Below are 22912 nucleotides of genomic sequence, written 5' to 3' on the forward strand. Positions count from 1 at the left end.
GCAAACGTTAGACACATTAGAAACGTTAGAAACATTAGAAAGGTTAGAAAAAGTTAGACGATATTCAATACCAGGCTTTAAGACTATGTGCAGGTGCCATTAGAACAACTCCAACATCAACTTTACAAGTAGAAATGGGAGAAATGCCACTGGAACTAAGGAGAGTGCAGCTAGCTTTAAGTTACTGGGTTAACCCTTAGAGGACATAATGAAGCTCATCCAACACAAGATACAATGAAGCCCTGTTGGGAAAAGGAGTGGAGAGAAACTATAAGTTTTGGATGGACAAGAGAGGACAAGAAGAAGAAATAACTGAAATAAACATCAGTCCAACGGTACCACTCACAATAATGCAGCCATGGATACTTCCCGAATGGAGTGTTGATCTCACAGTGCTTAGCAAGAAGAGCAGGGAGAAGGGATTTATATTATATCCACGGTTAATAAAGGATTACATAGAAAATAACTACTATGGTTATGTCCAAATGTATACAGACGTTTCAAGGAGTTCAGCGAACAAATATATATAACAAATATTTATAGTTCCAGAATTCAATATTAAATGAATTCTGGAAAGGATCAGTGATGGTTTATTGGTGTATACTGGGGAGATGATGGCAATATTGATAGCATTACAGTGGGTTGAAGATGTGCGACCTTTGAGAGCAGCAATATGCTCTGACTCCAGTTCATCTTTAATCAGCTCAAAACACAACCTTTCCGACAACAGACCATATTTTGATAGAGATTCAGCAAACATTATTCAGAATTCAAATGATGGGACTAAGCCTAGCATTTGTATGAATACCAGCTCATATTAGAATCAGAGGAAATGAAACAGCAGACACATGTGCAAAGGAAGCTACAAGAATTAGTACCATTGAATAAAACAGAAATGAAGACCATAGTTAAGCATAAATGAAAAGAAATGTGGCAAAAGCAGTGGGAAGAAGAAAGAACAGGAAGATGGTTTTACAGAATTCAAAGGAACGCAGGTGTGATGAGAAGGACCGGGAAATCACGCAGAGAAGAAACAGTCATATCAAGGCTATGTTTTGGTCATACAGGACTCAATAGCATTTTATTCACAGTTCAGAAACATTATTCAGGAAGATGTTGATTTTGCGACCAAGAGGAGACTGTGGAACATGAGAGAAGGGGATTCATACAGAACCTCAAATAATGAAGTTGAGTTTTGATTTAAGAAACATTTTACAAAGAAGTTCAAGTGAGAAATATTATTATGCCTTGCTACAGTATCTCAGGAGAGCGAACTTGATAGAAAATAATATAACCCAAGTGTATTTAATTATTTTGGTTATCATTGTTATTGTTATTATTATTATTAATGTTGTATTTTTAATTTTTAAATGTAATGCAATTTAAATGTAATCAGTAAATGTAAATTAAATTCCCGATCCATACCAGTTGGTGGCGGTAATGCGCCAAAATGTTGTTTGCCAACCGCCATAAAACGCCAAGAAGAAGAAGAGGAAGAAGAATGCAACGCCAAGGATGCAAGCTGCCGTTTAACCGAAAAGAAGAAGAAGAAAACGAGTAATGCTTTGCGGAAGTGTGTGAAAATCGGAGTCATATGACCAGGTAGGCAGCCGGAGAAATTGTTAGCTAGATATGGATAAAATTCTTCGGACGCGGTGACTTGCATCGACAACGAACACGGTAACACTACCAAACTCCGCACAAATGTTAATTAGATAGAATTAATATGTTTGGCCTTTTAAGTTCCTACTAGAACGAGTGTTGGCTGCCACACACTGATGTTTAATTGTCAACGTTAACGGTAGCAGTTATGCTAAAATATGACAGGTCAGGTGTTTGTTTTACGCTACGTTAACAACTGAGTTTATGAACTATCGCTAACGTTAACTGAGGGATTTATCTGTCGAAGTCATTGTATTTCCTGAATGTTGTATCTGAATGTGTCCTCAGATGGAGGAGATCAAAGTGTCTCCTGACTATAATTGGTTCAGAAGCACAGTGCCGCTGAAGAGAGTAAGTACCTCATGATTCCTAATCTGTGATGGTGGGGTATATCACTGGGCCGCTGCTTTTATAGACAAGAAGCACACATAGACACACATTCGCAAGTAATAATGTGACAAACGTGCAGAAATATGGAAACACTCGGGGGCCCTATCAAAATTCTTGTTTGTTGGCCCTTATTTTGGAAACTCTCACCAACCCTTTTAATTATTAATATAATAATTCATATTTTTATGAACAATATAAAGTAAGTGTCCAAAAGCAAAGCAAGATGGTGATGAAACTGATTAAACTGGTGATGGGCACTATTTGAGGGCATAATTTTGCCAATATTATGCAGCACTCTACATAAAGTACTTTAATTGATGTTATTTTTAAACGTGTGGTTATTGGATTTTTTATACTTTACGTATCACAATGAGTGTTAAGCAGAGGTGTGAATCTTCATAGGCCTCAAGATTCTATTCGATTACAATTCAGCTGTCAATGAATGCAAAACTATTCTCGATGCATTGTGATGCATCTCAGTGTATGGCATCCTCAACAATCTATATTGTTGCACATGCCTACTTTTACATCATTTAAATTCCCCTTTTATTCAGAAAGACCTTCCAACAGTCAGACTACAACAGTCTACAAAATAAAAGCTGTATCTTTTCAAAACATAAACATTACAAAAACAAAACATCCATCTGCAGTGCCTTAGACGTTTGTTGTAATCTACAAACAAAGCAGCTTTAAGATAAGGCATTTATTGACTCAGAGTTGGATGGCAAAGTTGACAGTGCTTCCTCAGATCTTGGCTGATTAGCTGGGCTTGCTGTAACAGTTATTATTTATAGCTGCAGACGTTGGCTTCAGGTGAAAATGGCTAACGTGATTATTAATCGTTGTGAGGCAGAAAGCATGCTCAGCGTGGGTCTCATTCGGTTCGTGCTTCCCAGCAAGTTCTAAAATCCGACATGTGCCCTGAGATGTCTGTCTAAAAAAATACTCAGTGAGATTTTTTTTTAACACTCACAGATGATCTCTGCCTCCCTCCAACATACCTCCTACATAAGTAACATTAGCCTAATGTCCGTCCACAATTCAAAGCATGGGAGAAACGTTGCAACTTTATTGTCCAGCTGAGGCCGGACAATCAACATAAGCTGCACACTCCGGATTATGCTCTGTCTATGGTGTGTTTTGCTTGTAATAAGTAATAATTTTCTTACCTGCCTTGTTTAATTTATAATTTAAATGAAAAATCCCTAGAATTGACATTTTGGGGTATACATCTAACTTTACTCCTATGACATGTGAAAGGATATCCAAAACCTCTTTCCAGAAAGCCTGGTGGACTGGTAAAGGAATTTGGGGAGAACATTCATTTTGAGAATATTAACACGTCCCATCATTGAAATTGTAAGCATTGACCATATGTTAATCGATTTTGATACGGATTTGATGACTGGGTCATAATTTACAGAATCTGAGTTGTCAATTTTAGGGGGGATTTTTAGGCCTAGGTACGTAGGTTATTTGAGACTTATGTGAGTTTTGAACCGGTGGATTTAATCTTTCGGAATGCTCAAGGAAAAGAATAGCAGATTGCAATAGCAGGTGTTTTAAAGACAGAGAAGCTGCTAAATGAGTGAATAATCAAACAGACATCACAGATTTTGTATTAACTGTTCCAACTGTGATAGAAACACAACAATATTGTCCGCAAGCTGTCCAATTTTATTGTCTATATCATTTATTTAAATGCCACAGACATTTTGGTTACTCCTAATGGCAGTTGCCAAAGGTTCCACTGCAAGCACAAATGGAAGTGGTAAGAGAGGACATCCTTGGTGCGTGCCTCTGCCAAGGTTTAAGGGTTTGGATACTATTTTGTTGGTTGTCACTGATGCTACTGAATTATTATGTATAATACTTTAATCCAAGTGGAGAAATGGCTGCAGAAACATAAACAAACAAGTACTTTGTGGAGATAACAATGTTCCTCTCTGTCAAAATGTTTTTTCCGTGTCTAACGATTGTACTGCTGTATCTGGATGTTCTACCTTTGTATGAATAATATTTAGAACCCTATGGATACAGTGAAAAGCTTGACGTCCCTTAACAAACCTATCTTTATTGGAATCCGAGATTGGAGGCAAATACTTTTCAAGCCTAGGTGCGAGCATTTTAGTAATTACCTATGCATCAGAGTTTATTAGTGAAATTGGCCTAAACGAGTCACATTTAGTTGGTTAGAAATTTTAGTAATTACAATTATAAGAGCGTTCCAAAGAGATGGGGGTAACCAATTTGAAGCTTTTTACCAACATATCAAGTAGTGGGGACAATAAATTATTTTTGAAAATTTTATATAAATCAATCAGCCCGGCTTTAGCTTCTTTACTATGTGAAATAATCTTTACATTTCCCCAAACATAATGGAGAGTTTCGGTAGTTGAATGGCATTCTGATGAGTATAGTTGTGAGTAGTAAGATTCAAAGACACTACTCATTTCTTGGAGGTTTGAGGTTTTATCTCTATTTGCAGTTGTGATCTCAGTGCTTGATCTCTCATTTTGCAATGTTTTTATTGGCATACTAGTAGTTTCCCACTTTTCACACAGCATGTTGTAGCACAGCAAGTTACCTCTTCTAACTTGAAGCTGCAGCCAATTTAAAGACACCATGGCAACTGCTGATATAGGAGTCACATCAACTGAACTTGGTGTGGAAATATTTTGCGTTCCAGGTGAGTTATGTCATCAACCTTCACGTTGTCGACAAGAAAACCCCAGTTTGTAAGCTATGCTTTGCCCGTGTAGCATATGCCTCCACAGTCAACACAACAAATGTGGCAGGACATCTCCGCAGGCATCATAAAGAAGAAGAAGTAGACTTAATTGAGAAAACTACACTGTTAACACAGCAAACTCTTCGGTTGTCATTTAGAGCTAAACTTCCACAAAATTCAACTCACGATAAAGCAATATTTTGCGCTATAGGGGTATTTGTAGCATCAGACATGCGACCTTATTCGGTGGAGGAAAACCTTGGATTTAAGCATTTAATTAGAGTACTGGAACCACACTATGAAATGCCAAGCAGCTGGCATGTTACCACAAAGGTGTTGCCCTCCATGTATGATAATGTGACAGAAAAAGTTATTGGATCTCTGAGCAGTGCAGATTTAGTGGCTTTAACGACAGATTGCTGCACCTCCGGAGCAACACAGAGCGACATGACCATCACAACACACTACATTAAATGTGCTCTTTACATCTGCTGTGAAGAGTGCAAACTGCAGCTACACAAAAGAGTCACTAGATGGCAGGCAGGCACCCTCTATGACCTCTCTTCTTTTGTTTACAGTTAGTTTCCGGTTGACTGGTGAAACAAGTTATTGTTACATTTATATTGTTGATAAATTATTCAAATTTGACAATAAGGCGAATATTGTATAATGGAGATTATATCGCTCATGACACCATGTAGACCAGCTTTTGAAATAAGAATTAAAATGTATTAAATGAGTTATAAAACCAATGATCCTAATGATGATCTAAAAATGGCAAAGCCATCTGTGCTAAAAGATAAAAACAAAAAAAAGATCGAGACTCCCTAATCCTCTTTTGGATAATTTACTCAAGTATAATGACTTATCTTGGAAACTCCTCATGTATAAATCAGTCCCTCTTCTCATTTGTCAGTTTGTACATACACAACTTATTTCCTCTACTCACATCTTAGTCCCCTAACATGTGATGTGAGCATAGGAGACGAGGAAGAGACATGAGGAGAAAGGGACCGAGGCAACAGGCATTTAATAAAATGAGACTTCTGTGCTTCAAAGGTGTATTTTAAAGCAATGTCAATTAGTTATGTTGTGTGGCACAGCTGATTCATCTGAGCTGTCTGTTGAGATCCATAGATGAAGTTGTTCATTGTGGATTTCCAAATGAACTCTAAACTAAACTCGGTTCCCCAGAATTCTCCAGTCTTCACACCTAGGTGCAGAGACTGCCCAGAGACCCAGCTTTGGGCTACTATTGGTCAGGTTGACAGACCCCCACTGTCCAGGTTATCAACACTCCAGCTCCCTCTTGTGTTCTCTCTCTTCTCCCACTTGGCTGCCGTGTCCCCCAACTCTTCTTCTGGACCCTCCTGGGCTTGACAGCTGCTGCAAGTTGCCAGCTGCAGTTCCAGCAGGCCGAGCAGCAATGAAGAAAGAGAACAAGGAAGGAACAACGGGAGCAACCAGTTTCTTCCACCTTCTGTCGTCGGACACTACACAGCAGGAGGGCACTGTTCAAAATTGGGACCACAACTTTCCCAAGCTTTGCATTAGCTGAGGAACCATCAGCACCTTTTTTCAAAGACTGGTAACGTTGAGCTGGGTCTAGATAGCAGATGGTATATCATAGCACAGCTACTGTAAGCACAGAAATGTTAAACGTTGGTTGATGTAATGCAAATGTGCTAAATCTATGTGGTTTGTTCACTGTTTGAGTGTTAATGTGATCTCTGCGTAGTCAGGTCATCGGTAGTTGGCTCTGCCACGCGACTAAATTGATGATCGTTAAATTATGCGTTACAGAGTCTTTGCATGCAACTCACCATCTCTCTTGGCACCGTGTCACACACTCTTCAGCCTGGACCATATCAAACCTTTGTGTAATATCAGTGAGCACAACACCGTTGTTTCTTTTGCCCCATTCACGCTGCCTTTTCAAGGCGGGAATCTTGCGCCGATATTCCACCATGCCTTCTATGTGAGAGTTACAGAGGTGGAATGGGGGACAGTTTTGTTTCGCCTCTGATCCGCCAGCTGAGGTAGTAACAAAGGCACAACATAGGCGATACAACGTTCTGTGAATGGTGGGCGTCCCACAACAGGGGGTTTTAAAAATCAGCTGGCAGCAGTAGGCAGGTAATATTTTGGTTGCAAAGAGAAATAAAGACGATGTCTGGAAACTGGGGAGACGAGGTCTGCAAACCCCTTCGCTGCATGCAGAGGACGAAATCAACCGCCACTTCTTGGGGATGGTAAATGATGGCCCGTTGCTTGAAGGGTTGGCAAAAAGACTCAAAGAGTGCAGCTTTGTGAGAGACGAGACACAGGTCATGGGAAAGCTGAACTCTGCAGAAGAAATATCACCAGGTTAACGACCACAGCACGGCCACTGAGGACATTAATGGCCTTGACACTGACGTCAGTAAAGAAGGGGACTGCTATCATGAATAACCAGGTAAAACTTCCTTTTGTTCGTGCTTAACATGTTTTCCCTGTGTGCTTTTCTGTGTGCTTGCCAACAAAGAGCCATATTGATAACACTCATTATCTGTTCTCTAGAATGCCTGACGCTGCAGAAAAGGCGGAAACTATCAAAGGCCCGGGTGGTCAGCAAAGTGATAAAGGAGCTTCTGCTTGCTATGGACCACGAGGATGAGGAGCGAGAGTGGCTACGCCTCGAGAGACAGGGCCCATGAGGAGGAACTGAGAAGATAGGCATGGCAGGCTGCCAGACGGGAGCGAGATGAACAGATGAATGTGTTTGGCACCATGTTCCAGGACATTCAGATGCAGGGCCAGGCCTCGCTTCTGCATGACCTCATCGCATGCCCATGCCAGCTCCTGCACCACAGTGCCCAGCTCCCCAGACCCCAGCAAGATGGGGATTTTGCAATGATACCTAGGTTATGAAACACCTGTGACAAAGTTATATAGGCATATTTTTTGTGAAAACAAATGTATGTGACACAGGCCATCATCCTTACCAGCAGTTGTGGTCAATAACAGCTTGGAGAACAATAGAGTGCCACTCCTTCCAACTGTAGTAGGCTGGTGCGTCGTCATGGGGGGCGATAATAGGAATATGTGTGCCATCTATGGCACCAGCACACATTGGATAGCCCCGTTCAGCAGATCCCTCCTCTGTGACTTGGTATTTACCTGGCGTAGCATATCACAACAAAGCAACCTTGAGTCGAAGCTGAGGTTCTAAAGGCTGTCACCACTTTGTTGTCTTGCGCCTCAGGTGGTGCTCAACAAGCTCCAACACAAGGTCAAAAATGTTCTGCCACATGCAAAAAATGACCAGAACACCCATGTGGTGTCTCTCTCATCGACATTCTCCCTCCAGGAGACCAGTGAGAATTGACTCAGAAGAACCAAACGTCTACGGTGTCTAAGGTATGCACGCCTTTCTGCCTCAAATCTCCCCGTGTGAAAAGGGCTGATGTTTCTCTCCTATCAAAGAACTGCCCTCATTGGCCATGTTGTAGTTCCCTTTCATCAGCCATTTAGGTTGTAGTTTTGTTTTTTTTTGTCCATGCCATGCAGCTTGGCACTTTGAACCCTAGCCACTATTTTACTTGGTACACACACACACACACACACACACACACACACACACACACACTTGTATATTGTACATGTTAGATTGTGTTTTCATGATTGTGTTAAATAAAAAGCATTTGAAACCCAGGTGCTGTCTATTTAATATTGTACTAGAGTGAATTTTCCCAACCTCTTAAGGACTCTTTTGGTTGAAGTTATTAAATTAATTATTAATCAGAGTTACTAGTTGACAGATTAATACCTTTTTATGAGACTGAATTGTAGAATTTCCTTTTTTCCTTCTTCAAGGGTGGTGCTCCTGAGGTGATCTAATGTAAATTAGATCTTATTATTTAATATAATTAATAATTATACCTAATAATTATTAATTGTTATTGTCTACTAGTCTACTTAAATATTAACGTTAAATCAGTTCTAAACATGGCATGTGACAAAAACAAATGAAGGTAAAATGTCATGTCAATGTAATTGCCTTACCAGGCAATACAAAAACAGTGAAGGACAGAAGGCTTGATTGCACATTTTATCATATAAAATGTGTTACAAAACTTATGATATGAAGAAACATTGGTAGAGTCCTGCTCCCACTAAGGCTTATATATATCAATTTTGTGTCACACCTTTTGGTCTAGGGGTGCTGAAAAACTTCCGCAAAGGATACAGCTGTGCGTCCTCTCTCATAGCTCCTCCGCACAGCCTCCTCGCTCCTTGCTCCTCTCTCCTCAAGCAGCATTTTAGAAATTGAGTCATATTTCAATATGGCGTGCTAAGATTGATTTCCAGGTCACAGGCATGAGGAGAGAGGAGGTGAGGAGGCACAAAACAGAGAAATGAGAAGAACCCTGTATTTTTCTCCCACGGTCTGTTGGAAAGCCAGTTTGAGAGGAGACTTTAGGGCCATGATGTATTTTAATCACCATGTGTTTTTGTATTCACCAGATTATTGTCGATGATGATGACAGTAAGGTGTGGTCGCTGTATGATGCCGGCCCAAAGAGCATCAGGTGTCCCATCATCTTCCTGCCTCCAGTCAGTGGGACAGCTGAGGTGTTCTTTCAGCAGGTGTTGGCTCTGACAGGCTGGGGCTACAGAGTGATCTCGGTGAGCTGGTCACCACAAACGCACTGCAGCTTGAGCATTTTTTATTTTATTTTCAGTTTTCACAGCCTCATACTTACTAGAGCTGCAACTACTCAGTATAGTGTAATAGGATTCATGTGTGGTTTATTTTTTGTCAGTCTGATTATTTGTTTTGTCCATCTTCTTTAACCCAAGGTTACACTTTAAAATGCCTTGTCCAAAGTCCCAAATCCAAAGATATTCAGTTTATTGAGATAGAAAACAGAGTAAAATCTTAAGACCTGACACATTGGAGAAGTTGACACCAAAGGATGAGTGGGACTTTGGCTTGATAAATATCCAAAAAGAGAAACCAATAATCAAAATGGTCCAGATTAATTTTATTGTCTATTGACTAATCTATTAATCGACATTCATTTCAGCTGTATGACCAACTCTTATTTAATGATGAGTCAATAGATATGTACATGTCAGCTACGTATATAATACAACTTGTTGAATGTCCTGAAAGAACTATTTTACTCAGGCCAGTATAACAGTTTCTGTGTTTGTGTGAAGGACAGTGAATCACAGATCTTGCAGTCTGGTGTTTGTTCATTTGAGCCTGGTGTGAAGAACTGTCACCTCCTGTGTTAATGTGAAACATTTTTAGTCGGCTCATAAACACTGTCTCATGTCACATAGACACTGATAAGAGCTAAATGGTTAAAATGGTATGGGTAACAAAATAATAAACTAGTCCGTATGGTTTCCAGCTGCAATATCCGGTGTACTGGGATCTCGTTGAGTTCTGTGATGGCTTCAGGAAACTTCTCGATCACCTGCAGCTGGATAAAGTAAGTCTGTGTTTTCCTCCTGTTACAGAGCTGATCCCTATTTCTGATGGCGGCATGTCCATTTGGAGACAAAAGCTTTTTGGTGGGTCAGCGGTTAAAAGAGAAATTCGCCATGTTTTATGTGGATATCCCAATCAGTGTTGATGGTAAATGTAGTTAATTGAGGCAATAAAATCCCCAACTCCGAGGATTGTTTTTTACAGCAGGACAATGCTCCATGCCACACAGCTAAGTCAATCAAGGTGTGGATGAAGGACCACCAGATCAAGACCCTGTCATAGCTAGTCCAATCTCCAGACCTGAACACCATTGAAAACCTCTGGAATGTGATCAAGAGGAAGATGGATGGTCACAAGCCATCAGACAAAGCTGAGCTGCTTGAATTTTTGGGCCAGGAGAGCATAAAGTCACCCAGCACTCAGCAATGTGAACAACTGGTGGAGAGCATGCCAAGACGCATGAAAGCTGTGATTGACAATCAGGGTTATTCCACCAAATATTGATTTCTGAACTCTTCCTCAGTTAAAACAGTAGTATTGTGTTGATTATAAATGAATATGAACTTTTTTTCTTTTCTTTATTTGTAGTGAGGCTGAGAATATGCATACAAAGAAAGATAACAAAAATGCTGAAATTTAGCTCAGAGGGCCAAACTTCAAAGATTCATTACTTAAAAGTATTTGGTGTACAGCTATAGGATTTTGCAAGGTCCCATGAATTTAATAGAAGTTTCAACATGATTTTTTTTGACAAAATTCAATGAAATTAACTGGGAAATTTGGGGATTTTTTTGGGAAATTCTGGAGTTGGCAGTGAATTATCCTTATATGAACTTCCCTAACCGCTGAATGCAGTGCATGAGCGCAATTCTATTAAATGGACACACTTTAAGCCAAATCATGGTATAAAACCCAGCTTACTAATAATGATTTTAAATAATGACCAAAAGAACGGGAATCAACATGTAACGTCGCTAACGTTGCTACAGCTGCGAGTATGAGGAATATTATATGCCAAATTAATTGCCTGTGTTCTGTCTGCTGAGAGCCTCATGGAAATTATATTTAAAAACATCTTCATTTTATAAACAAATGAAATTCATTAAAGTCATTTGGCGATTCAAAGTCACTCTGAAGCTGAGGAGGATTATTCTGTTGGCGCTCAGAGGCTGCTGGTGCGAGTCTGTGAGCCGTCTGTATTTCTTTGGTTACAGTTCTCATCAGGTCAGTGTCTCGCCTCTCCTCTGCAGCAGGTTTACCACCAGGTTGGATTCACTGTCACCTGTTAGAGCTGCAGCCCTGTGCGTACTCGGAGGTGCAGCTTGGCTCTGTGCGCTTTCAATGCGTGTTCCGCTCTTGACGTGCCCTCTCCGACCACTACACTTGTTCAGCTTTGGTCTCTTTATACTGACGACTAAGGAACAGACATACAACACGTACAACACGTCATGGTGAACAAGTTCACCAGGATAACCATTTTTTATTGCAGTTGGACTGCAGCTTTTTCTTACATTCGCCCTCTGCAGCAACAGATCGAAGTTCCACAGCTTACACGGAGGTCAGGATAATATGCTCTCAATCTGCAACTTGCAATCACACCTGTAGGTTTGCATGTCTGACTTGTGTTGCCTCTGCAGGCTGTGATGTAGAGCCCGACCGATATATCGGCTGGCCGATATTAGGCATTTTCCAAACTATCGGTATCGGCATTTATAATGGCCGATAAATGAATATTTAAAAAATAAAATAAGAACGGACGAAACACCCTTCAACCATGTTATGAGTGTTGGCGTTGCATAGTTTGTCCACCAGAGGACACTCTACAACGTCCCTGTTGGCAACACTCGTGTTTAGAACGCCACAAACCCGACAACCAGCTGATCCAGCCAGAGCCGGGCAGAGCGAACCAGTTATCCACGACTGAGATCATCGTTGAAGTGTGTTCAGGGCAACTGTCACGAGAAATACATTGTTGAATGACAATTAAAAGAACATCCTCATCAGTTCTCTTAACTCAAATAAGTATGACAAAATTTGTGACTACCATGTCCAGCTTTGCTGCTGTTACTGTTGAAACGGAATTAGCTAGTAATTTTGATGTTCCTCCGTTCTGTTGTGACAATAAAACAAACAAGTTTATTTTTAAACTGCATTATCATATTATTTCAGTGAGGACTCATAAATAACTACAAATAACTAATATTACAGAAATCTGTTGTATGTTTTGTTACACGTTTCTGGATTATTTTTATATATATATACATATCGGCCGAAATATCGGAATGTCGGATTTTTAAATCACCAAATATTTGTATCGGTATCGGCCTTAAAAATCCTTTATCGGTCGGGCTCTACTGCGATGCGTGGGGGGGACTTAGGTTCCTTTGATACCTGCTTACAGATGTTTGTGATCATCACATCATCAACACATTTGCTGGTATACAATGTCACTGATGTATATTCCTCAGGACTGATGATGTTATCCAGGGTGGCAGCATTTTCCAACATGTGCCAGTCTGTGCACTCGAAACAGTTCACTCTTTTGTTGATATTGGGAATACATCCAAATACATGTAGACCTGATATCAACCCAACAGTCATCATTTCAGACAAGTCCTCATCCTACACACTCCACTTAGGCGCCACCCCTTGCCTTAACCAAACAGAGTTTTTCCAGCAAGTGGGAACGCATCTGACATGGACTATCTCTTGTTGTGTGCGACATGTTTGAAGAGACAGTGTCTGAACCTGATTCTCCAGCCATTGTACAGTATGTTAAAAAATGGCTTTAGTGTCTCTGCTCTATATTCAGGGCAGGCTATCTAAGAAATCAGAACTGGATTCTTGTGATCTTGTGAGTCCAGCTGCCTTGCAAGGTTGTGTGATTTGGGCAGCGGGACTGCTTACCACCTTCTGACATGAGAGTGCTAGTTGGTGGCGGTAATGCATATCTCTTGTATCTTTATTTCTATTATTTGAAACCTTAAAGGCATACTATTCAGTGCCAAATGAAGGAATGTCAGTTTTACCATTTTGGGTCTTTTGTTTAAAATGTTAAGTGTTGTCTCATATGCAGCAGTTGTTTTTTTCTATGGAAGTTCCAAATAAAAGACAAAATAATCAAATGTGATTAAGTAGGGTATGCCTATTTTAAACAAGTTCTTATTAGGACTGTCATTAATGTGGGAATGTCACCTAATCGGACTTTTGTGCGCTGTCTCCTCATTAAATTATGACCTCTGACCCTGAACTTTTAGGTCCATCTGTTTGGGGCATCTCTGGGTGGATTCTTGGCTCAGAAGTTTGCAGAGAGTACACACAAGTCTCCCAGAGTACACTCACTGATACTGTGTAATTCATTCAGTGATACCTCCATCTTTAATCAGACATGGACGGCAAACAGGTGAGTTTCGATTATTCTAGCACAGATTTTCCTCTGAATGTCAACATTCATTATTAATGTTTTCCATGTTCCTGCTCAACAGTTTCTGGTTGATGCCAGCTTTCATGTTGAAGAAGATTGTTCTTGGGAACTTTGCTAAAGGACCTGTGGACTCCAAAATGGCTGATGCAATCGACTTCATGGTTGACAGGGTGGGTAGATGTGTGGTCCTTGGATATGTGTCTTCATGTGTCAGTCTCTATTGCTATGTGTTTGCTGGCACCAGAAAGGCACTTGAGGCCCAAGTACATAAAATACATGTAAGGTGTGGTGACCCAGACATCGGAAAACAACAACTACATGAAAGAGCAATTCCTGAGGGTGACACAGAAGGTAGTGCTGTGACTCTGCTCATGAACACTCTGCCAAAAATAAAATTACATTGGTACTGGTGGTTGGTAGTTGCCATTGCAAACGCTGGTCAATGTTACTTTGGCTCGCAAACAAACTTCAGCTAACCACATGCTAATATAGACAGTGACCTGTATTTCAGTGCAGAGAAACTGAAGACTGGTTAGAAATGTTTTGTATTGTATTCAGTGAAAAAAGTCTTAAGACAACTGTTGCGCGTCACGGTCCTCCTTATACACTGTAAGGCCTCTAGGATGAGGAGAACAGTTGGTGCATTTGGGATACCTGATCCCTTTCTATCAACATGGATCTGCCGAATGTTGTTTAATTCACAGAAAAATGTTTACCTGCATAGTCCCATCAAATTAATCTCGTTTGCTGTAATGTTACCGTGCCACACTTGCGTATAGCTGCAGGACAATTCTTTTATTTTTTTCCCCTTCTGCAAGAATGATAGTCCTGAATTCATGTTCAGCATCACTTGCTTCAGTGTTAATATCCACCTGATGCTTGTTGTTACAATCGTTGTGCTGATAAAATGAGGTAACATTTATTTTTAGTCTTTACTCAGGGGTGTGTGAGTTGATATGAAGCGTCACTTGTGAGAAAAAAAAACGAAAATACGAAAATAACTTTAATTTCTGACATAAGACAGTTTTTTTTCCCGTTTATATGCTTGACAATGTAAAAAAAAAGTTTCTAAAGTTATAGTCCTCTCCATTAATGTTTTACTAGCAGATGTGTGAATTGACCTGCATTTGAAGCGTCCATAGTAATAACTATAACATTAGTCAAAAGAGAAGACAGGGGACCTCACCTCACCTCACCTCACCTCACCTCACCTCACCTCACCTCACCTAACATCACCTCACCTAACATCACCTTTTGAAACTTTTGGAGTAGGTGATTACAGACAGCGTGACTGCAACAAGGTAGCCGGATAATGTATTCAAAGCTGCTGCTATGCACGGTAACTTTTGTCATAATGTTTTTGCCACTTAAAATGTCAAACTCCTAATTGGCTGGACATGTCACATTTTAAATTTATATTCATTAATAGTTTATTGGCTCAGGTCCTAAATGCAGTTTCTACTTATGTTCCTGTGCTGTAACTCTTAGTTATTTGTTTTGAGTGTGTAGGTAGGGTGAAAGGCAGCCCCTCAGCCCTCGTACAGAGTGAATGACCATACTCTACAGGCCCAGCTCATTACATATGTATATGGCACACAATGTAACGAGTTGTGCATGAAGAGCTGTTCAGCTTCGCTGACGAGAAGATGCCAACATTTGTTCAAGACATGCATTACAAATAAGTAGTTTTAGCAACTCTTACTCTAACATTCAACCAGATTATGCAAACTGTGGGCATTATATTTCCTAACTTAGAGAAACATTTATTACTACAAGTAATAACAAAGACAGACTAACTTAATTTAGAATAACATTTGATTAGTAGCCAATTGTAATTCACCCAATTCACAGGCCAGGAATTGTAGTTACTTCCGCAACTTGCTACTTTGTAGCAGCTGAGTTGGCTCAGTGGCAACAGAAGCAGAGTGACAGATGCAGTCTCTGCAGAGCCTGGGCGCCATTCACACCCAGAGGAGACAAGATTAAGCATTGAAATTGATATTAATGCAGACAGATTGGGAGACCTACAGTACATACTGATAAAACAATGTGATGTGATGGGTCTTTCATCCCAGCAGAGAAAATCGTCTTCTGTCATCAGCAAGGAGAGTCAGATCATCTTTCACATCCCTGCCTTGCAAGTGTCTGAGATACCGCCATGTCCTGTGTTTGAAAAGGATCTTTGTCTCCACATTGCATATGTAATATAGCTGTGTTCAGCCACAGAAACTTGACACAAACTTAGCCAGCTTGCTACATTGCTAAAAGCTAAGCTAAGAAAATGGAAATAACAGTACAATTTGAAAGAAACACACAACGGTGGCCCTCAGAAACGAAACACAGCTGCTTCGAACGGTCATTGCATACCAACTAAACAAGGCCCTCCCAGTTCATGTCATGGATTTTCTTTAAAAAAACATCATGTTGAAACCTATATTAAATTCATGGCACCCTGCTACATCCTGTAGCTGTACTCCAAATACCTTTTTTTAAATTATGATTGTATGTGTATCGCTTATTTTTCACTGGATTGAAATTTGAAATACTGAACATCCAAGAGACCCTAAGGAAACTTGGTAACATGCATTCATTTTTTAATAGTTGTTGCTGAATTGTTACAGTAATCAAATAAATAACAGGAAGTCTTTTTTTTTTTTTTTTACCAGAACAAAGAATCTGTCATTATCAAAAATTCCCATCTCCACCAGTTTTCACTTCTTGCAACCTTTCTTTCATTGTGGTACTGTAGTGTTGATCTAAATTTAATAACTCTAGTGTTAAAGTAGTTCTGTCTCATCGAGAAGTTATTTGGTCCTGCATTGAAGTTTGAGTGTCACACATCTTGTTAAATGTAACTATGGAACTGAAAAACCCACTGTTGGGTGATTTTGACTGTAGATTTTCCCAAGAAGGATTGAACTGAAAATTCAAATAAACCAAATAGTGATTTATTTCTATGGTTTCAACACGGCGTGTCTCCTGAACGGCAAAGCATCATCTGTCGTCATCATCATCACAAGAGAGTGCTCAGAGCTGAGTATTCTTGTCAGCGGTTCAGTTAGTTTATTCACCAATACCAAGTTTTGTTTGTTGAAATCGGTGTGTCTACTTGCATGATGATACCAGATACCAGCTTCTGTGGGATGTGCAGGAACAAATCCAATATATGGAGGCCCCACCCCCAACCCACAGGATGCGAAGGATCCACTGCCAATGTCCCACTGCCAGACACCACAGAACAACCCAAGAAGTCTTGTGACCCTTAATGCGTCAGAGTTGTTTTGGTGACACAAGGGGATCCTGCACAATATAAAGCAGGTAGTTTTCATTTGGCGGCTGATTGCCGTATAATTTTTGCGCCACTGACACGTCATATCCAGATCAACTCACACCCCTGTGAGTAAAGCATATAAACAGAAAAAAACTGTCTTCATTAGAAATTAAAGTTTTTTTCAGTTCTGATCTATTCAGTGCAAGTCACACCCCTATGAATAAAGCATGAATAGTAGCGCTTACCTGATTGTCAGCATGGTTATAACAACAAGCATTGAGTATATATAAACACTGAAACAAGCAATGCTGAACACGGATTCAGGAATATCATTCTTGTAGATGGGGAAAAAAAACTTTTGGAAGATCCATGTTGATAGAGAGTAGGTTTTTTAAATGAACCAATTGTATTTCTTCATCTTGGAGGCAGCCCTTACAGTGCATGAGGGGCAGTGTGACATGTGACAGCTGTCAGTCAAAGACAATTGACAGATTCCCTCAGAGATATTAGACTATTTGAACAGAATACCAAAAAAATCATCATAAATGTTATTTCATCATTGAAAATGCACGTCACATGAGGTATGCCGATATGTGTGTTAATGCTTTTTGGTGTCTAAATATTTTGGCATATGATCACTTTAAGCCCCACACAGGCAAATGGACGTTTGTGCTGTGAAATGGTGAAATTAGAAACTTTATTAGTGTGTGTGTGTGTGTGTGTGTGTGTGTGTGTGTGTGTGTGTGTGTGTACATAAACAACAAGCAGCATTATAAGAACACCTAAAGACAAAGCTATTAAAACCACGTCACATCAGACACAAAATATTACAATATTCCTGAGTTGGGAATGCTCATTCAACAGTAATGCATCAATGACCTGTCTTTTTGTGAACAGACTGGTGTCATTTAAATTCTGCCTGGAGCAATATCCTTGTATTTTAAACTCAGTACATAGTACTGAAACTGTAAACCGCTGATTCTTTTTTTTGAATTTTCAGATTCATTACATTTCAAGCCTTTTTTGTAATAAAAAAGGCTTGAAAGTTTCACTTTTTTAAATTAAATTAATTAAAGTATTTCCATGAAACAGCTGTACGTCCACGGCAAACAGACAGGAGGAGAGGAAGTAGCTTGTATAGACTCGCACTACGATGAAATGAGTGCACATTAATGACCTAAATCACATAAGTAAAATATTTTTTTTATTTCTGTGCCCACAGCCATGTCGACACTGGTTATACCTAAGAAGGGGTTAGCTAATTTTATTTTAAATGTTAACATTTTGGTAACCCAACTCATAAATACCAGTCTTTGTGTGGTCAGAGCTGGCCAGATGTTTCACACCTACTTTTCAGCTTGAGCTGTCTCTATTGTTCTGCTCAAAGCTGTCTTATTCTACTTTTACACCAATATTGGTGTTTTTGTTGTTTTTCTAAACACACGGAGAAACCTGCTGAAAATAGGCGAGTTTGGCCTCTTTTTCTGTCAGCACGAATGCACAGAAAAAACAGGGAACAATAGATATTTCTGCAGCAGATCATATACCTCATCAGACTGCATGCAGAAGATGTTAAATCTTGTTCCAAAAAGACTTAATCAATTCTTCAACATTCTAAATTAGACGTGTCATTGATGTCTGATGATGGAAGTAATAAGGAGTGAGACATCTCGCTTCTGTCTTATCTCAGTTGGGCAGTACCTGAACGATGTTCTAGCACCTAAAACGAGACAAGCATTAAAAAGCCAGCATCCTTTACTTAAACACATGTCAAAGCAACGTGCCTGGAAAGGGGCAAAAATGAGGGTGTTCACCCAGGTCTTGTCTTTCCATCACAGCCAATTGGAGGTGGAGCTTATAAACATTCACAACTTCATCTAAGTGCTATATCTTAGGCGACTGGACATGTTTCAGTTTCTTGAAGATGTTTCACGTCTCATCCAAGAGGCTTCTTCAGTTCTAACTGACTAGAGGGGAGTTGCAGGCTTTTAAAAAACAACTCCCCTGGAGGGGGACCAGAATAACCAATTACCTTTACTTCTACTTCATAACTTTTTAATAGTACCTTTACTTGAGTACAGTTTTTGGCTACTCTACCACCTCTGCTGTCAATTGTCTCTCTGCATCTGAATGACGTGAACTCACTTGAAACTGACAGCTATCAATACCACAGCTATCTGTGTGCAGATTAGAGAGGAGAAGACTCTGAGTGACTTTAAAGGAAAAGGTCAGTCAGGTTTGAATATGTATTTCTTGTCTGTTTCCCTGAAAAGTTGCTAAATCTAATCAGTTACCAAGTTGCCACAAATTTCACATTTTATTTTGATTTTGTATATTATTTTTCAATGGAACTTTTTTCAGTGCCAAATATTTGTTTCAATGCCAATACACCTTTTTCAAATACGAACGTTTCAATGCCAGTGTTCACATTCATTTACCTTAGTTTTACTTCATATTTACCCCGGTCAGCAATGGAAGCAGATATTGCCAAAGTCGCAATAAATATAACAATCATGTCTCTCACTTGTTTTGTGCTGCATCGCTTAGAAAAAAATAAAAAAAATAAACATGATATCTTCTAATCTATTTGTATGATGACAGGCGTGTCCAGTTTCCTAGTTACATTACTGAAATCCCCAAAGTCATAACTTACAGAATTACTTAATGGAGTCAAAAGGGACAGCTTTTAACTCATTCATTATTTCATTTCAGTTCAGTCATACTTTCAACCAGGGTTGCCCTTTTGTTCTTTAATTACCAGTATGTGATGTCTTTGTGTTTTTGTGTTTGAATGTTGACCTCTGCCCTCCATGTGTTGTGTACGCTGCAGTTGGAGAGTCTGAACCAAAGTGAGTTAGCATCACGGCTAACACTCAACTGTCAGAACTCTTATGTGGAGCCACACAAAATAAAGGATGTCGTTGTGACTATTATAGATGTAAGTGTTAAACCTTCCTCTCTCATTGGGTATACCAGTATTACTTCATGTATATTTCTACTACAATAATCTCAGTCATGATTTCTCTGTGAATGGTGTGGAGGTGTTTGATCAGAGTGCTCTGTCACTGGAGGCAAAGGAGGAGATGTACAAGTTGTATCCAAACGCAAGACGAGCTCATCTGAAAACAGGAGGAAACTTCCCATACCTGTGCAGAAGTGCTGAAGTCAACCTCTACATACAGGTACACACTTTTACTAACAAATGATGCTAGTTCTGCTTTATCAGCTGATGGATTTGGAGATGGAGCAGATTGGTAACAATGACTGCTGATAAGTTTTCAGCAGTAGTTGTATTTGGTAGGGCTGCAGACTTAATGATACTTAAAATAATACTTCCCTTTATGTGCAGACACATGCCAACTATTAATGTGTCTACTGACAAGTATTGTGTATGTATCCAAAGCCTGATATATATTTTTCTCTGTGCCATGGAGCTCCATTGTTGTCCAAAAATGATTAAAAATATAGTAGGGTCAAAAAGTCACTTCTATTTTGCATCTTTTTCTAATGTAATTTTTTCATTACCAAATAATAACATAATACGTATAATAGCATAAATGTTGAGTGAAAAGTTGAATCTTTCAGATTACTTTAGAATGTGGTATGTCTCCCTTTTGCTTTAATGACAACATGCACTTGACCTGACATTGAACTGATGACTCATGTCAAAAGTTGTTTGAAACGGAAAAGTTTAGATTTTTTTATTAGTTTCTTTTTATTGAAATACACAGGCGGTGTAAAAAAGGCTGTTGCTAAGTGTCTAGATGAGACAGCAAACAGAGACTCATCTACTCACTAGTCCGTCTTTACAGGCCCACTTTAGCTACAAACTATTCTAGCTCTAATACCAAAAATAAAATAATAATTAATTTTATCAAATGTGACCAATCTTCCTGCTTTAATTTGTCTCTTTATTTATTTACCTTTATATTAATTCAACTATTTATTAACTTTTACATATTATTCATTGATTTTTTATTTTCTTTTTTAAAATGAATTCATTTATTTATATATGTATGTATATATGTATGTGTATATATATATATATATATGTGTATATATATATATATATGTATATATGTGTGTGTATATATATATATATATATATATGTATATATACGTATATATGTATATATATATATATGTATGTATATATGTATATATATATATATGTGTATATGTATATATATATGTATATATGTATATATATATATATGTATATATATGTATATATATATATATATGTATATATATATATGTGTATATATATGTATATATGTGTATGTATGTGTATATATATATATATATATATGTCCACTTTAAAATACAAGGATATTGCTCCAGGCAGAATTTAAATGACACCAGTCTGTTCACAAAAAGACAGGTCATTGATGCATTACTGTTGAATGAGCATTCCCAACTCAGGAATATTGTAATATTTTGTGTCTGATGTGACGTGGTTTTAATAGCTTTGTCTTTAGGTGTTCTTATAATGCTGCTTGTTGTTTATGTACAGATTCACTTGCGTCAGTTCCATGGAACGAGATACGCTGCCATCAGTCCTGCCATGGTGAGTACTGAAGAGCTGGAGGTGCAGGAGACTCACCTGAGCAGTAACCAGGACTCTGATGACAACCACTGAGACAACGTTTACCTGCCTGCAGGCTATCTCGTCTGACCATTTCTAACAATTTGTTTAACTCTTCTCCTGAATGCATCTTTTCACTGGCCCTTAAAGATTTTCTATGGAGTTCAACAGCCAGTTCACGAGTCAACAGAGAATATTTTTATTTGACAGATGAAGCAATATTTTGATAATGACTTGTACATAAATTGCTGCTTTGCTTTAAAATATACAACACCCTGCCTTATGTAGAATGAATCTGATAAGTGTTGCACTTAAAAACCGTCTGAACTGTTTGCCTCAAATTTTCTTTTCAATGTATAATGTTAACACATCCAGCAGTGAAAAGGTTTTCTGTTAACAGGAAGATGGACGCACGGGTTATGGAGCGACATATCTGAAAGTGTTTCTGTAAAGCAAAGCAATGACATTACATTTGCTTCTTTTTTGAAAGTTTATTTTGAAATTCACTTGTTATTTCCTCTCATGTGAGTGTTTGGGACACTGCTCTGCAGGAAGTTGACCTGTGAGGAAAGTGCTGTTTTTATGAGCTGAAAGTTGTACCAAATATGTTTACGTGTCACTTGATGTTTTCTTTAAGATGTTATGATTTGCTGCTTCTTAACAGTTCAATTGAAAATTAAATGAAATCTAGAAAACTTTGTATTTTCTGAAGAAAATGTGTAGGATTGAGGTCTGCTGTGATCTGCTGCCATCGCTTGCAGCAAGCGGTAATTTTTTTTACAAAGTCTTGTGCCCATACTGTAGAGCACAGGGTGCATGGAATAGCTGGTGGAATAGTGCAACAGCTGAATCTTCCACGATCAGAAGGAATGCATAGTAATCCAGGAAATGAACTGAAAAGTGTCCTTTATTTACCACTACAGAATGGAACGGTAGGATTAAGAATAGTTGCATTATCAGCAGCACTCCAAGGGTGCAGTTCTCTAATATCCAGAAAATAAGGTGTACTGAAATATAAGCTAGCGTGCTGCTACGAGCGTTAATCAGGAGTGCGGTGTGAATATTGGCTGCAGTACCAAAATATTCCACAAGGTAAAGCTCCAGCACAGGCAATACATGCTGCTGATTAGGTTAGATTTAGCACATCAAGGTTTGAATTTATTAAGTTAAAGTCAACATATAGAGCGTAACACCAGTCCACCAATCAGAACAGAGAAACACTGAAATTGGGGGGTCCACTTAAAGCAGGAAAGCGGCTGCTACTTTTACTGCTATTGCAAACTTTAACATCATGAGAGGAAAAGTAGCCAGAGAGATGTCTATTTTATTGTTTTAGCGTCAAAAATTACAAACTACAACGATTT

General features: G+C 39.0%; 1 protein-coding gene and 1 long non-coding RNA gene across 3 annotated transcripts; both read left to right on the forward strand.

The window, feature by feature from the left end:
• Positions 1 to 1479: 1479 nt before the first annotated feature.
• spg21 (SPG21 abhydrolase domain containing, maspardin) lies at positions 1480 to 22246 on the forward strand. 2 transcript variants are annotated; one of them, XM_084351702.1, is made up of 9 exons: positions 1480 to 1602; positions 1951 to 2013; positions 9290 to 9451; positions 10186 to 10266; positions 13523 to 13668; positions 13751 to 13859; positions 19791 to 19898; positions 20002 to 20142; positions 21477 to 22246. In XM_084351702.1, the coding sequence occupies exons 2-9, from the start codon at positions 1951 to 1953 to the stop codon at positions 21600 to 21602; spliced, it is 936 nt and encodes a 311-aa protein (XP_084207828.1). In that variant the 5' UTR covers positions 1480 to 1602; the 3' UTR covers positions 21603 to 22246. The 2 variants fall into 2 exon arrangements, with proteins under 2 accessions (XP_084207828.1, XP_084207827.1); XM_084351701.1 differs by having other exon boundaries at positions 1505 to 1680.
• LOC311255909 lies at positions 5551 to 8476 on the forward strand. The gene is made up of 2 exons (XR_014622413.1): positions 5551 to 7238; positions 7343 to 8476. It is a non-coding gene; the product is annotated as an uncharacterized lncRNA (long non-coding RNA).
• Positions 22247 to 22912: the final 666 nt, after the last annotated feature.

The sequence above is a fragment of the Pagrus pagrus genome, assembly GCF_965226575.1.
Source record: "Pagrus pagrus genome assembly, chromosome: 1".
Taxonomy (NCBI): Eukaryota; Metazoa; Chordata; class Actinopteri; order Spariformes; family Sparidae; genus Pagrus; species Pagrus pagrus.

Bases quoted from the DNA above. Each gene is read 5' to 3' on its own strand.
- spg21 (XM_084351702.1), top strand. From the start codon at position 1,951: ATGGAGGAGATCAAAGTGTCTCCTGACTATAATTGGTTCAGAAGCACA. The intron at 10,267-13,522 runs GTAAGTCTGTGT...CTGAACTTTTAG, and splicing joins ATCACCTGCAGCTGGATAAA to GTCCATCTGTTTGGGGCATC. The intron at 13,669-13,750 runs GTGAGTTTCGAT...CCTGCTCAACAG, and splicing joins CAGACATGGACGGCAAACAG to TTTCTGGTTGATGCCAGCTT.